Source organism: Python bivittatus, unplaced genomic scaffold, assembly GCF_059951505.1.
Source record: "Python bivittatus isolate LINGU-HERP-01145 unplaced genomic scaffold, Pbiv_v1 ctg000690_np1212, whole genome shotgun sequence".
In the NCBI taxonomy this organism is placed as follows: Eukaryota; Metazoa; Chordata; class Lepidosauria; order Squamata; family Pythonidae; genus Python; species Python bivittatus.
Window position 1 is genome coordinate 16,325,180 of NW_028277096.1, and position 14,333 is coordinate 16,339,512.

Here is a 14,333-nt window from a genome sequence, read left to right on the forward strand (position 1 = left end):
GGCACCAGGCTGAGAAAGGCTGTCACATCCTTCAGATTTGTTAATTCTTTCAAGTATCACCAAACTCCTCTTTTTTGGTTACAATACTGTATGTTGCAACATGACAGTTGCTAATAAATACATGGTAGCAACTCTTTTTCTTGCCATCAAGCTGGATGCCAATTTCAGCAATATTTGCCATCGTGGTCCTCCGCAGGCTGAGGGGGAATAAGCCCTTTCAATCCAGCGAAACTGTCATGACACTGGAAATCCACTTTTCGATATAGGCTGAATGTAAATCCCACCTGCATATAGATCGAGCTTTTGCTGTTAGAAAACCAGATTCAGCCACTGGTTTCAGCAAGGGCTGAGCATTAACTGGACGGAGCCCTCCTTCTGCATTTTATTTAGACTGTAACCTCATTAAAGAAACATTAATGTATTAATTAAGCAACGGCTTTATTTCACTGAATATGGGGCTTTCAGGGCAGGATTTGGGGACAGACATCTGCACTACTCCATTCAGGAAAAGTTGAGTCTTTTTTGTATTTTGAAGTAAATGTATTAATGCACAAAGTTTCTAAAGACCTCCCTTCCATATAATCATTAAGCCCAGAGCCTAAAATGCCTAAGCAGCTGTGCCATTATGATCCTTTGTCAGTGTTTCTCAACCTCGGCAACTTTAAGATGTGTGGACTTCAGCTCCCAGAATTCCCCAGCCAGCACATCCTAAAGTTGCTGAGGTTGAGAAACACTGTCCCATATTCATAGTCTTCAGAAACTATTTTTCTGTCCTGTAGATAGAACATGAAATACATAAAACAAAACAGATGGTCCATGCAAGAGGGAAAGCACATTACGGGGGGGGGGGGGGAGAACCTCACTTCTTTTGGAGGCAGCTTGCACGAGAAGTACCCTCGTAATCCAAGTATCCCATTTTCTGAGAGAAGGGAAATGTTTCAATTCCATTTGTGGCTCTCATTCTATGTAGAAAATAATGACTTGGGGAGAAATGATATGATTGGACAACGTACAACTGAAGACACTAATTTAGCCTTTGCTACTATGGAATGTGTCCGTTTGGGGGCAGTTCCTCCAGAAAAAGCTTGCTGATAATCTTGTTATTCCTTGTACTTATAAATGAAATAGCGCACTCTGTCCTCTCTTCTAACAGTGCAGGTAGAAAAACAGGCCACAGGTAAAATAGCAATTTCCTTTGCCAAAAACCATGAATTAGAGAATTGAAGGGATCTGGGAGATCCAAACCAACCCCCAGCCTGGGGCAGAAATTCACTAGTATGGCCTCCCCAGCAGATGGCCACCTAGGCTCTCTTTAACCACCGGCAGTGCAAAAGAGCCCCCCCGCTCCCCCCCCGAAGCAACCCTGTTGAACAGCCCTTGCTGTTAGGAAGGAAAAACTCATGCACGAATGCCCACTTTCATTTGCCAATCACCCAGTCCAAACAAAATACTCAGCCTTGAAATGAAGGTTAAAAATAATGATGATGGGAGTTGAAGTCCACACATTTCAAACTTGTCAAGGTTGGGAAACATTGGTGTAGAACTTCATCTTTCATCAGGGGAGTCCACGGTGGAGTTCAAAAAAGTCTAGATGGCACCCATAACCAGCCAAAGCCCCACCCCCTTTTTAACCTGCATCTGCCATCTTTACCCCGGGGAGGGGTTGTTGGCCATACTTGCTACAAAACCAAATCTGCGCTGCAGAAAAGCACTATTTTCTCGCACAGAAGTGGCTATTAACACCACCTCTCCCCATGGCCTCTGCTAAGGGAGGAGATACATCAGCAATCTTTCATCTGGAATTTTTCCTGTGGTTAAGAAAAGGCTTTCAAGCGGGTCCAGTAACCAATCAGTTTGCAAAGGTATCCTCACTGTCTGGTGCTCTTTTCACCTCAAATTGATGAAATGATCCGTTTTATGAGAAAAATAGGCTGTTTTATTGCATAACACTTTTTCAGAGTGATTTTCTGAGATCCCCCTGGAGAGCATTTCCCATCTGACAGGTACACCGAGGCCTAGTTCATAATCTGCTGCCCTCCGAACACAAAACACACTTCCCTTAAGCTAATTTGCACATTTTCCTTCCCAAAGGAGAATGGCCAATGGTTTTATTTCTTTTTCTTTTTTTCCACTTGCTGATAAGCAGGGCTGAACAGTACAAGCAGCAGCATCAGGAGGGAAATCACCAAGAAAGGGGCATAGATAGCAGACACGGCCAGGCGTTCCCGCAGGGTCTGTGGGCCAGGAGCCTTGGCACTGGAGAAATCGGCAAACAGGATATGGGCCAGGCAAATGGTCACAGCTGTAGTTACGTGCGTCGCGTAGATCGTCACAGGGGTCCGGATCCACTTGCAGTTCCCTGGATTGAAAAGCCAGTTTTTTAATAGCTGCAGTCCTGGGTCAAAACTCTGCTGCTCATCTCCTGATTTGCATAATTAATATGCAGATTGTGCCGTAAAAGGGCCTTTTTTTCCCACCATTTCAGGACAGAAAGAGAAGTCCACCCAGGCTGACACCAGTTTACCTTGTCCAGCATGAGCACCTCTGAGCCCAACGGTTCTCATGAATGCCTCCCAGCCTTCAAACTCCATTAGGAAATAGTTGTATTCTTCTCTCCAAGAACAATTGCTAATGGCTCCATGCCCACCCCATGCTGTGCCCACCTGAACCACCAGCAAAAATGATTCATGCAAACTGGCACACTTACCTTTCCAGAAGGCGTAGGCAGCAACAGGGAAGAAAAACAGTGATGGGAATGCTTCAAGGTAGAGGAGGACCTGGAACCAGGGTTCTGGGCTCGCCATCAGTGGATCCTTGAACGTAGTTGTGTACCAGGTCATCATTTTGGACAGCTTAGGAACAGAGAAGATGGTTGGTGAGTGAGGAGGAGGAGGAAGAGGAGGAGAAAGAAGGCCCCTAAATCTTCCATCTATAGTGGGGTGAGGTGATGTAAGTCAATTGGCATAGAATTGCCAATTGTGATAGAAACTCTGCCCCTTTTTAACGTGTTCGGTGGGATGGTGATGCAAAGTGGGCAGGTAGATTTTGGCACCAGTGGGTATGGCCAGTTTTGTTAGCATTGGGGGGACTTTTTTTCCTTTCTCATACTATGTGATGGCTCTGATTACAACTTCTGCATACCAATAGAAAAGTATCTGTTGCTCAGAGTAGAACTGTGGAGTCTTCGGCGCTCTCTCAGCTTGTTTTCTTGCAGACATTTCATGACCCAACTAGGTAACATCATCAGTGCGAGTGCGGGGTTTGCTCCCTGTTTATATACAGTGGCTTGTCCTGCCAGTTTTTGTGGGGATATGATTTTTCTCCTTGGTAGTTCCTTGATTAGGGTATTGTTCTGTGCTTGATTGTTTGTCTGGTGTTAATCCCTGCTTATTGCCTGCTGGAGAGGATGTGTTCTGATCTTTTTGTTTCCTTCTTAGCTTTCTTATTCTCTTTTGAATGTTGTGTAAATATGGATTATTTCTGTGTGTCTATTGATAGCTGGTTTGTCTGAATGCCAAGCTTCCAGGAATTCCCTAGCGCTTTGGGATTTAGCTTGGCCTAGGATGCTCAGAGTTTCCCAGTTGAAAGTATGGTTCAGTCTGTCCATGTGTTGTGAGATTTAAGGAGTTAAAGCTGTGCTCCATCTTGCAACATTCAAGGAGGTCTGATGGAAAGAATTTGTTCCTCAGGAAAATCATGTACCTGGTTAAGTGACAAGCAGGGGGCTATCACACTAAGAAGTCTAGACAACTGGAGGGGCTCCTAAACCCCCTTTGGACTCCCCCCTCCCCTCTCATTTATGGCACTCTTGGTCTCTCTCCTATTCCCTCCCCAGCTGTGTTGGCAAAGCAGGTTTCAACAGGTTGGTTCTTGCCTTAGTGGCAGAGTTCACACAACACACAACCCATGGTTAATTCAACCTTGCAGCTTGCTGGTGGCTTTAGGGGTTGCCTGAACCCATCCCATATTCAATGAATTGTGTGAACCTCGAAAATGGGTTGATTCAATCACAAAGTTCAGCATGTTGGGTGAACAAGACAACTGTAATCTCTTCCTATCGCACAACCCCCTCCTTGGACCACATCACAGGGCTTACTTCCAAAAACCTGGGCTTTGGTAGCACAACTTGTTTCCAAATCACAGAGTGCAGGCTAGCGCCTCCTCAGAGTAGCCACCCATGTTTCCAAAAGACCATCGGTAATCCAGCCAATACACCTGGATGCCCCCAGGTAGGAGAGGCGCTGGATCCTACCGTCCCCGGCCAGACTCATGCAGACCTAGACGGACCAACGGCCGGGTCCCACGCAGCTTCCCCGTTCCCGGATCAACCGGGTCCTTCAGCCTCAAAAGCGCCCGACGGGACCGCGGCGCAAGTTCTCTGCTCTAGATACGCCAAGCAGGTCCCACATCCTTACGCGGCGCGGATCCCCGATGCTTGAGGCTGCAGCAGCCGCAAAAGCTCAGCGGCGTCTCTCTACTTACGGCGGGAGGGTAAACTCCGGGCAGCAACAACTGCATATCGAAGAACAAAGTGATCGGGATGTGAGCGAGGAAGTAGCAGACGAAGATCCACTCGAAGACGCGCGCCGCCGCCATCGCCCCTTCGGTATCAATCGGTCTGGCAGGCTCCGGGAACGAACGATCGATTTTCTCCGCATCCATTGGGTCTCCCGGAGGGGGCGCGGCCTCCTGCCCAGCTGGCCCCGCCCAGCTCTTCAGGTTGTCCTCTGGGCGGTGGAAAGGATCTTCGCGCTAATCTCGCCCCTCGGGTACTGGGTGGATCCGCAGGATGATTTCCCAGGTTCCTCTGCCTTTTGCTTTTGGAGATTAGGGAAGATCGGCTGGGGGTGGCTGTCGGGGGTGGGGGCAAGGCGCGCAAGTCTCTCCTACTGTAGTCCAATGCAGTTGCCCAGTAGAAGCCAGGAAAATAGCAGAGCCTTGGGGGATGGGAAGCCATCTAAGCAAGATTGGCTGAGTCTGCGTGGCGTGCTTGCCCGTAATTTAACCACGACTTGCTTAATGAAGAACACCTTGAATGACCTGCACAGGTTGGGTCCACACAATCGCGTAGATTAAAAATGTGGTTGGTGAGTTTGGGAAGTCCACAGTTGACTTGCCAGCAGTAGTGGATTCCAGAATGTTGAACTAGACCAGTGTTTCTCAACCTTGGCAACTTTAAGATATGTGGACTTCAACTCCCAGAATTCCCCAGCCAGCAGGTGGGAATTTCACCCATCACTGAGGTTCAGCTAAAATCTCTGATTTCCTAAGTAGGTCCCAACAGTGCAGCAATGAGCTGTTGTAATCAAGTGGTTAAGAAATAAGACAACTTAATCTTCCTTTCTCTTGATTTTTGGTCCCAACATCTTTACAGGAAAAATACTCTTAAGCCATGAATTTTACAGGACTGTGGTAAAATATACAGGTTTTAAGGAACTACTATTGTTCCATATGATTGTTGCACAAATACTCTTAAGAGAGTAAAAGGCTAGCTTGCTAAATAAAGGAAGAGGAGAGCTGGGTTAGTCTATAGTAGCCAAAAATCAGGATATAAGCCTATGCCTTTTAATGAAATTTGTTAGTTGGAAAAGGCATTGCTAAATAATACTTTTGAAGCCAGCTGAGTCTAGTGGCAAGAATTCAGTCTTTCCACTCTCCCAATTCAAAATAAGTATTATATTTAGTGGCTAAACTTTAGCCTCTTTAAAAAGTAGAGGTCCAATTCCTGAACACCAGTTTATAATATTTAAACATAATCAAATGGTTGGATTTAGAGAGAGACCGCAATTCCAAGCTAAATGCTAAAGAAGTTATTTTATTGGTAATCTAAAGTCTCTGTCAAGGAAACAGAATTTTACATCCTATGCAGGGCTAGGAACCAATTGCTCTCCAGATGTTGATGAGCTACAGTTCCTCACAAGCCTCCATTGGTATGGCCAATGGAGGATGCTAGGAGATATAGTTCAGCAACATCTGGAGGATCACAGGTTTCCTCATATGTGGTATTATAAATTAGGTGCAGCAATGCATTGTTTTGTTTTGCTATACTAACCTTTTCTAGAAAGGAAGGAATCTGGGGAAACAATATTCAATCACCTGAATTTGGTATCAACCATTCTTGTTTCTGAAGTTTTACCACAAACTGATTTCTTTTCTTTCTTTCAGGATCATAGAGTTCTCACTTGAGCCATAAATAATCAGACTCACATTATCATATTTTGGTCACCTAATGTGAAGACTCAGCTCCCTTGAGAAGTCCATAACGCTGGGAAAGGTGGGAGAGGAGAGGGCTAGCAACAAGGTGGAGGGACTCATTTACAGCAGTGATGGATGTCTTGTTGGAAGACCTGAAGGCCAAGTTGAGGATCATTCTGGAGAAGGTCTGTCTACATGGTTGCTAAGAGTCAACGCTAACTTGATGGCACATAATTAATTATTTAATATACTTTCTTGTGGAAGAGCATTAGAAATATGCAGTGACCTGCCTCTCTCCCCATTCTTCAACCTTTATGACCTGACAGAATCTAACAGAGTTACGCGGGGCTATGTAGTCATTGGGCCCAAGCATCCACCCATTGCCCAATCTCTTAGAGTTGCTGCATCTCGCAGAGGTATTCAGCAGATTGGTTGCACTGTCCAATTGCTTAGTTAGGAAGCTTCACCTAACATTCATTTGGAATCTGCCTTCCTGTATCCTGTCCATTATTCCAGGCTCTATACTCCTGTATAATATGCCATCCTTTTAGAAATATGAAGAGCACAACAGTGTTTCCTACTCAGACTTTATCCAGGGCTAAACACCCCCAGTTCCCTTATTTCTCCTCATGGGATTTAGCTTCTTATCCCCTCATCACCCATGTTTCCTCTCCAAATCTCTTCTAGTTTGTCTGAATCCTTCTCAAAAGTGCGATGCCCAGGACCTGAGGTGAGTGCCTACTGCACACAAGTGAAGCAGAAAGTTCTAGAATTCTCACCCCAATTAATATGGAAAACCCAAACTTGATCTCAGTCCTGCAGCTGCATTCAGTTGCCACCTCTGAAGTGTCAGTCATATGTGAGTGCTCAGGAGTTCCAGTTTTTCAACCAGCTCTCTGTGGCTTCTGAATGGCCTTGTTTATATGCAGCTCCATATAACTAAACTTGGAAAGAACCCAAATCTAAGATTAGGGAGTTGAATCAACAAGAGATTCCACATGCGGCCCAAATCAGTTGAAGGATGGAACAACAACAACAACAAGAAGACTTAGTCATGGAATTTTCTGTTTGCTTGTTTGTTTCAAATGTCACATTTAATGTTTTCACCACTGTACTTCAAAATCTACATTGTACAAAGTGACCCGCAAGTGTGCCACATTTAACAGACCAACCTCTGAGATTTTACCTTTCATACCAGTGTCTTCTTGGGCTCTTTTAAGTAAAAACACGATTTTCATTCAAGTGAATTGAAATGTTGCAGTTGGTTTTGTTTGCTTTAAATTCGCAGGAGCCACACAAAAAACAAAGATATTTCAGCATCTTTGTTTGAGAAATTCAACGTTTGTCTTTCTTCACAGCAAAATAATTACTTCATTGAAGTTAAAACTTCCAAAAACGTAACTAATAGAATCCAGTTCCAACTCAGATCACCCTTCTTGAAAATACTCTGCTAAATACAGATAACTTACAATAACTTTAACAGTTAATTGTCCATGACAAACACCAAGGTTTCTCTTATTTTTTAATATCCCAGACCAACATTCAAAAATTCGAGACCATCCATTCATTATTTCTTTGTACAGGTGAAAAACAGTCTTCAATTTTTCTTGCCTTTTTTAAATATAAAAGTTGGAAGGGACATTCAAGTTTCAAGTCTCCACACTGGACTTAAAAAAAAAAAATCAGGTGGAGGTAAACAAGCCATGTTGTATACTTCCAGGAGGTAGAGGCCTTCAATTTGTGTTCATATATATATATACATACATATGCACAGAATAATTCAGTGTTTGAACAGAACACACACAAAAAGAAATTAGCCAAAAAGTAATAAAAGTTATTTACTACTGTGACATTTCAAGACTTCCACGGCTTTGCCTAATGACACAAATACAATTAACATAATTCCCTATGTGCTTTCCCCCACTATTTTTCATTTCTTTTTCATCCAACTGTCCAGTGCAGGATTTAAAAAAAAAGAAGAAATCACAAAGTTTCACAGATCTAAAAATGTGTAAACTACTTTCTCATGCGCGCTCTCTCTCTCTCTCTCTCTTTCTCTCCATGGCAATGGATATCAAGATTTTTTTGAAATATTAGCCCCCAAATGGAATGCGTGCTGGGGCAGAGGGAAGGGAAGGGGATGGTTTATGTAAGAAAAAGAGCAGAAAAAACTTCTAATAAAAATAGATTAAATATATATATTTATATATATTTATTTATAACTTGGGAGGGGTTTCAAAGGAAAAGACACTTTTCTCTCCTAGTTAAAACTCATTCTCTCTACTCACAAAATCAGACTGGAAAACAGCACACAGGCACCACCACTTTGCTACTGAGAAGCTATGGAGATGGATGTGACCATCAGGTGACTCTGCCCACTCATGCCTGGACGCTGCCCTCTGATGAGGCTTCATGATTGGTCATGATTAAGTTTTGTATTCCCTGTTTTGTTTTTCAAACAAAAGTCCCAAATCTTCAGGAATGGCTCAATATCAAAATAGCTTGTCCTTTTATACAATTCCACTTTTAAAACTGAAGAAAAAAATTGGTTCAATCTTTTTCGTTCTGAGCCAAGCAAAATTCACAGCTGCACTACAATTCATAAATTTAAAAAAAAAAAAGAAAGAAAGAAAAGTGCAACCCTGGATAAAATATTTTTTTTCTAAAAGCACAACCCCACCTTTGACAGGATTTAAAAGCCTAGTTAACATTTTTCTAACTCTTATTGTATAACATACAAGGATAGTGGTTGTTAATTTAAAACTTCGTTAGTAAAATTACAGTACAAGCAGGATTAAATCTCCAGAATTGCAAATCCCAGAATCCAGTGGAAAGCTACATTATGTCTTCAGTAGTATACTGTATCTTCCACTTTCACTCCCAGACCAGCGGAGATGGTGGCATCTCGGACGGCTGAGCCACAGTGGAACTGGAAGGCAACAAACAGAGAAGGTCAACTTCCCCTCTCAAGGGGATGCCAGGGCACAGAGAACCCTAAGAACACACACATAAAAACTCAGTCATAAATCAAAAACAAGTTTACAAAATCACCACAAAACCTTCCATCCCAGGGGGCTAGAATCCATACTTTGAAAAAGAAAGACACTATTCTGCTTTCACCAAAGGGGAATGAAAGTAAAAGCTTAGGAAGAATAAGACATCCTGTGGCAAAGGAAGGCTCTTCCTCCTCTTCTTCCTAACTAAAATGCTAGTCTCATGGCTTCCCACCTCCTGCCGAGATCATGATTAGCTTCTCCTGTTTTTTTTTTAATCGCGTCTCAATCCTCTTGTCTCTGACCAAAACTTAGCTGCTAGACCCGCTCATTCCCAATTGTTGCTGTTTAGAAGTGTTTCTCAACTTTGGCAACTTGAAGATGTGTGGACTTCAACTCCCAGAGTTCCCCAGCCAGCCATGTAACATCCATTTTATGTTCTTGCCTTTGGCGTCTTCATTCTTTCCACATATACCATCGTAGAAATCTCTCTCATGTCTCTGCTGACATTCTTCTGCTGCCCCCTTAGGAGAGAATTCCCACCTAAACACTCTCAATGGAACCACTTTGCTTCTCAGTTACTTAAATAATTCCTCACCCACTTGTTTTGTGAAGCTTTGCACTTAGACCTAAAGCTAAACTAAAACAACTAAAACAAAATCTTATACGCAGGATTGCATCCGGTGCCCTCAGCTATTATGCAAGGACCAATAACTGATGGGATACGTTAGTTTGGAGTACATTTCTGCTATGTGTAATTTATTATAAGCTGCCTTGAGGTTTATCCAGTTCAATGGTGGCATATAATTGCTTAAGCAGAGATGGACAAGTCAAAGACCACATTCCCTCAGGAGTAATTGGTTGGAGGTTGCCTGCTGGGTAGGGCTGAAGTAAATGGTGGTTGGGAGAGAGCCCCAAAGCTCTCTCTTTCTACTAACTTCCTCTCCCTCTGAGATATAACATATACATGAACTGATCTCTTGCACAAGGATTGCGAAATAAGGCTGAAGGTTGCATGAAATTATCCATGGACAGTAGATTGCCCCTGAAACTGTATTCTTATCTCAGTTTCCTCTATTTACTTTTGCCCAGGCTTAAATGTAGACACTAAGCTTTAAGGAGGCAAATGTTTTTCCTCTGCTTACATGAAATTGCCATCTACAGTGGGGCAAAAAAGTATTTAGTCAGCCACCAATTGTACAAGTTCTCCCACTTAAAAAGATGAGAGAGGCCTGTAATTTTCATCATAGGTATACCTCAACTATGAGAGTCAAAATGAGAAAAAAAATCCAGAAAATCACACTGTCTGATTTTTAAAGAATTTATTTGCAAATCATGGTTGAAAATAAGTATTTGGTCACCTACAAACAAGCAAGATGTCTGGGTCTCACAGACCTGTAACTATTTCTTTAAGAGGCTCCTCTGTCCTCCACTCGTTACCTGTAGTAATGGCACCTGTTTGACCTTGTTATCAGTATAAAAGACCCCTGTCCACAACCTCAAACAGTCACACTCCAAACTCCACTATGGCCAAGACCAAAGAGCTGTCGAAGGACACCAGGAACAAAATTGTAGACCTGCACCAGGCTGGGAAGACTGAATCTGCAATAGGCAAGCAACTTGGTGTGAAGAAATCAACTGTGGGAGCAATAATTAGAAAATGGAAGACATACAAGACCACTGATAATCTACCTCGATCTGGGGCTCCATGCAAGATCTCACCCTGTGGGGTCAAAATGATCACAAGAATGGTGAGCAAAAATCCCAGAACCACATGGGGGGACCTAGTGAATGACCTGCAGAGAGCTGGGACCAAAGTAACAAAGGCTATCATCAGTAACACACTATGCTGCCAGGGACTCAAATCCTACAGTGCCAGACGTGTCCCCCTGCTTAAGCCAGTACATGTCCGGGCCCGTCTGAAGTTTGCTAGAGAGCATTTGGATGATCCAGAAGAGGATTGGGAGAATGTCATATGGTCAGATGAAATCAAAGTAGAACGTTTTGGTCTAAACTCAACTCGTCGTGTTTGGAGGAGAGAGAATGCTGAGTTGCATCCAAAGAACACCATACCTACTGTGAAGCATGGGGGTGGAAACATCATGCTTTGGGGCTGTTTTTCTGCAAAGGGACCAGGACGACTGATCTGTGTAAAGGAAAGAATGAATGGGGCCAAGTATCGTGAGATTTTGAGTGAACACCTCCTTCCATCAGCAAGGGCATTGAAGATGAAACGTGGCTGGGTCTTTCAGCATGACAATGATCCCAAACACACCGCCCGGGCAACGAAGGAGTGGCTTTGTAAGAAGCATTTCAAGGTCCTTGAGTGGCCTAGCCAGTCTCCAGATCTCAACCCCATGGAAAACCTTTGGAGGGAGTTGAAAGTCCATGTTGCCCAGCAACAGCCCCAAAACATCACTGCTCTAGAGGAGATCTGCATGAAGGAATGGGCCAAAATACCAGCAACAGTGTGTGAAAACCTTGTGAAGACTTACAGAAAATGTTTGACCTCTGTCATTGCCAACAAAGGATATATAACAAAGTACTGAGATGAACTTTTGATATTGACCAAATACTTATTTTCCACCATGATTTGCAAATAAATTCTTTAAAAATCAGACAATGTGATTTTCTGGATTTTCCCCCCATTTTGTCTCTCATAGTTGAGGTATACCTATGATGAAAATTACAGGCCTCTCTCATCTTTTTAAGTGGGAGAACTTGCACAATTGGCGGCTGACTAAATACTTTTTTGCCCCACTGTATATTGTATCATTCACCATCAATATGCAGAAACGTGGACATTCTTCCTTCTACAATTAGCCAGGAGGATAAACTGTTTGAATACTGTTTGAATACCAAGCTGTGATCTGCTAAGTGATCCCCAGCTCCATGGAGAGGCCAGCTGGTTGGATGGTTGTTCAGATCCCAAATCATACAAGCCTAACCTGAAGATGATGGTATATTAGTCAATGCCTGTATTTGAATGCTTAGCTGCAAAACAATCAGATTCCCCTTTAGTATCCTAGACCAGTGTTTCTCAACCTCAGCAACTTTTAAGATGCGTGGACTTCAACTCCCAGAATTCCCCAGCCACCTGGCTGGGGAATTCTGGGGGTTGAAGTCCACGCATCTTAAAAGTTGCTGAGGTTGAGAAACACTGTCCTAAACTGTCTGTAGAATATAATGAGCAATGAGGAAAAGTACAGTTGCTACAGACCAAGTCAGAGTATCTGTCTATCTAGCTCAGCATTGTCTACTCTGGGCACCAACAGCCGCTTTTCAAAGTCTTATGCAAGGAAGGCTCTTTCTTCCATCCTCTTTGTGACTGCGCATCCTGGGAACAGAGATAGCACCTTTCTGCATGTAAAGCAAGAGCTCTGCCAGTGAGCTATGGCTCCTATCTGCTCACAGTGGTCTGGAACTGAATAAAGGCGCTAAAAACTCCTATGGTGGCTGGTCCTGGGAAGTGTAGACCCAGGTTGAGGCCTGCCCTAATTCTCCAGAGAAGCGTCAGGGCGGCCAGCAGTTAGCTAAAGAGCAAGCCATTTATTGGCCTTTTGGAGTAGCCACAAAGCAGGCATATAGTCATGGAGGTAGGCTATCAGGCTGCCAAGATGCTTGGCCAGATTCAAGCCATCAATCCGCTCTATATGTTCACAGAAGAGTACTGCAGAAGATGGTAAAATTCTGAGAAGGGGCAGGTAGGGGATACAATTTGGAAGGTTCTCTTATTTATATAAAAAATCTGGCATGCTAGTATCATAGTAGCTATTTAGGGATGCTCTAGTCCAATCTGCTTCTCATTATGGGGAGAGTTTATCTATAGAACTAGCCTGATTTCTCACCTGCAGCCTGAAAGGATCCCGTCCACTCTATCCTTTGGGTCTGTTGCATGGATAGGCCTGGCTGAGGGGCAAGACACGGGTGGACACCGCTCTATTAAACCACTGGAGGGATCTCTCCCATGAAATAGCCACTTATTGGAAAGTTCTTACTTCCATATCGAGCCAGACAGGCAGAACGCTCCCAAGCAGCAACTTTATTCTTTTTCAGGGGAATGTTGTATTTATGGCTGCTTTTGGTTAACCACAAGTCTGTCATTCAAAATGTTAAGGCATTCTTGAGTACCAATCAGGCATGCAGGTAAAGTTGCTGGAAGGGTCCTTAATTCAAAGAGGACTTTTAAAAGATGTTTCACCGTTAAGGAAAGTAAATGAATATCAGAAGTGATTACATACAGTTACCTAATAAAGCTCTTAAAAGCAGCAGATTGTGGATTGATGCACAAAGGTACTCTGTTTCCTTTCTGCTGTTCCAAAATGAACTGATGGATTATTTCTGGGGAAAAAAAAAAGTAGGAGAAAAAAGTAAATCTGAATTCATGCTTTCTGATACAAATTGCACAAAACAGGACATTGTTTACTGGTGGACGCTGGGTTTGTGGGGAGGACACATTTTATAGATTTTATATTCAAGTTTTTGCAAATCACTGGGGAGTCCGTGTGGAGTGCGGTATAGAAAATGCTGGGAGTAAATTAATACCGATGTACATACTACGTATTTAGGACACCTGCCTGCTGTTAATCTGGTCACATTCTAAAACATACCAATTCCTTCAATGGATCAGTTTATTGCAATAAAATGCAAAAAGTCCAGTTCACTTCAGACTGAATTTTCCACAAGGATTGCACAAACTGACCCTGTAATCAGTTATGCAAAAGAGCCTGGAAATAGAGCTGCAGAGAGACGGTTTGGACCTCCTCCCACCAAGTGTATCAGGTCAATGTTAACTAATTACTAAATAAAAATGTGTTCTGCACTATCTTTAAAATATTGATTTCTTAATTTTGGGCTGGAAAAGTGGGGGTCGTCTTGTACATGGGGGTGTCTTATTGTCGGAAAAATACTGTATTTATTTATTTATCGTATTTATATAGCCACTCATCTCACATAGTTCATGGTGGCATACATAATGCTATGTCCTACTTTTCCCACAACAACAACCTGCTGTGGTTGGTTGGGCTGAGGGAAATGGACGAACCTAAAGTCTAAAATACAAACTTTCAGCATTCTTCTGTAACTGTAGAATTCTGAAAAATGTTTTCATTTTATACATATCTCAAATTTCCCACCTAAAAGATC

The 14,333-nt window shown here is 43.0% G+C and overlaps 2 protein-coding genes and 1 long non-coding RNA gene across 3 annotated transcripts in view; 1 reads left to right on the forward strand and 2 right to left on the reverse strand.

Annotated features, from left to right (window-relative positions):
* Positions 1–2,065: 2,065 nt before the first annotated feature.
* Positions 2,066–4,674, reverse strand: TMEM97 (transmembrane protein 97). The gene is made up of 3 exons (XM_088152567.1): positions 4,483–4,674; positions 2,708–2,852; positions 2,066–2,359 (listed from the first exon to the last, which is right to left on the reverse strand). The coding sequence occupies exons 1-3, from the start codon at positions 4,660–4,662 to the stop codon at positions 2,109–2,111; spliced, it is 576 nt and encodes a 191-aa protein (XP_088008693.1). The 5' UTR covers positions 4,663–4,674; the 3' UTR covers positions 2,066–2,108.
* On the forward strand, positions 4,672–7,442 carry LOC112542581 (uncharacterized). Its single transcript, XR_003086285.2, has 3 exons — positions 4,672–4,801; positions 6,166–6,380; positions 6,883–7,442. It is a non-coding gene; the product is annotated as an uncharacterized LOC112542581 (long non-coding RNA).
* Positions 7,443–7,595: 153 nt separating this feature from the next.
* Positions 7,596–14,333, reverse strand: part of NLK (nemo like kinase) — a 134,354-nt gene continuing 127,616 nt past the window's right edge. The window contains exons 10-11 of the mRNA XM_088152566.1: positions 13,436–13,529; positions 7,596–9,124 (exon numbers count right to left, since the gene is read on the reverse strand). Coding sequence (XP_088008692.1) covers positions 9,070–9,124; positions 13,436–13,529 — 149 coding nt within the window. The 3' untranslated portion in view covers positions 7,596–9,069. The remainder of the gene's footprint in view (positions 9,125–13,435; positions 13,530–14,333) is intronic.

Coding starts and splice junctions, on each gene's coding strand:
- TMEM97 (XM_088152567.1), bottom strand. CDS start 4,662: ATGGATGCGGAGAAAATCGATCGTTCGTTCCCGGAGCCTGCCAGACCG. Junction 2,853..4,482: donor CCGGAGTTTACCCTCCCGCC/GTAAGTAGAGAG, acceptor TCTGTTCCTAAG/CTGTCCAAAATGATGACCTG. Junction 2,360..2,707: donor TGCCTACGCCTTCTGGAAAG/GTAAGTGTGCCA, acceptor TTTTCAATCCAG/GGAACTGCAAGTGGATCCGG.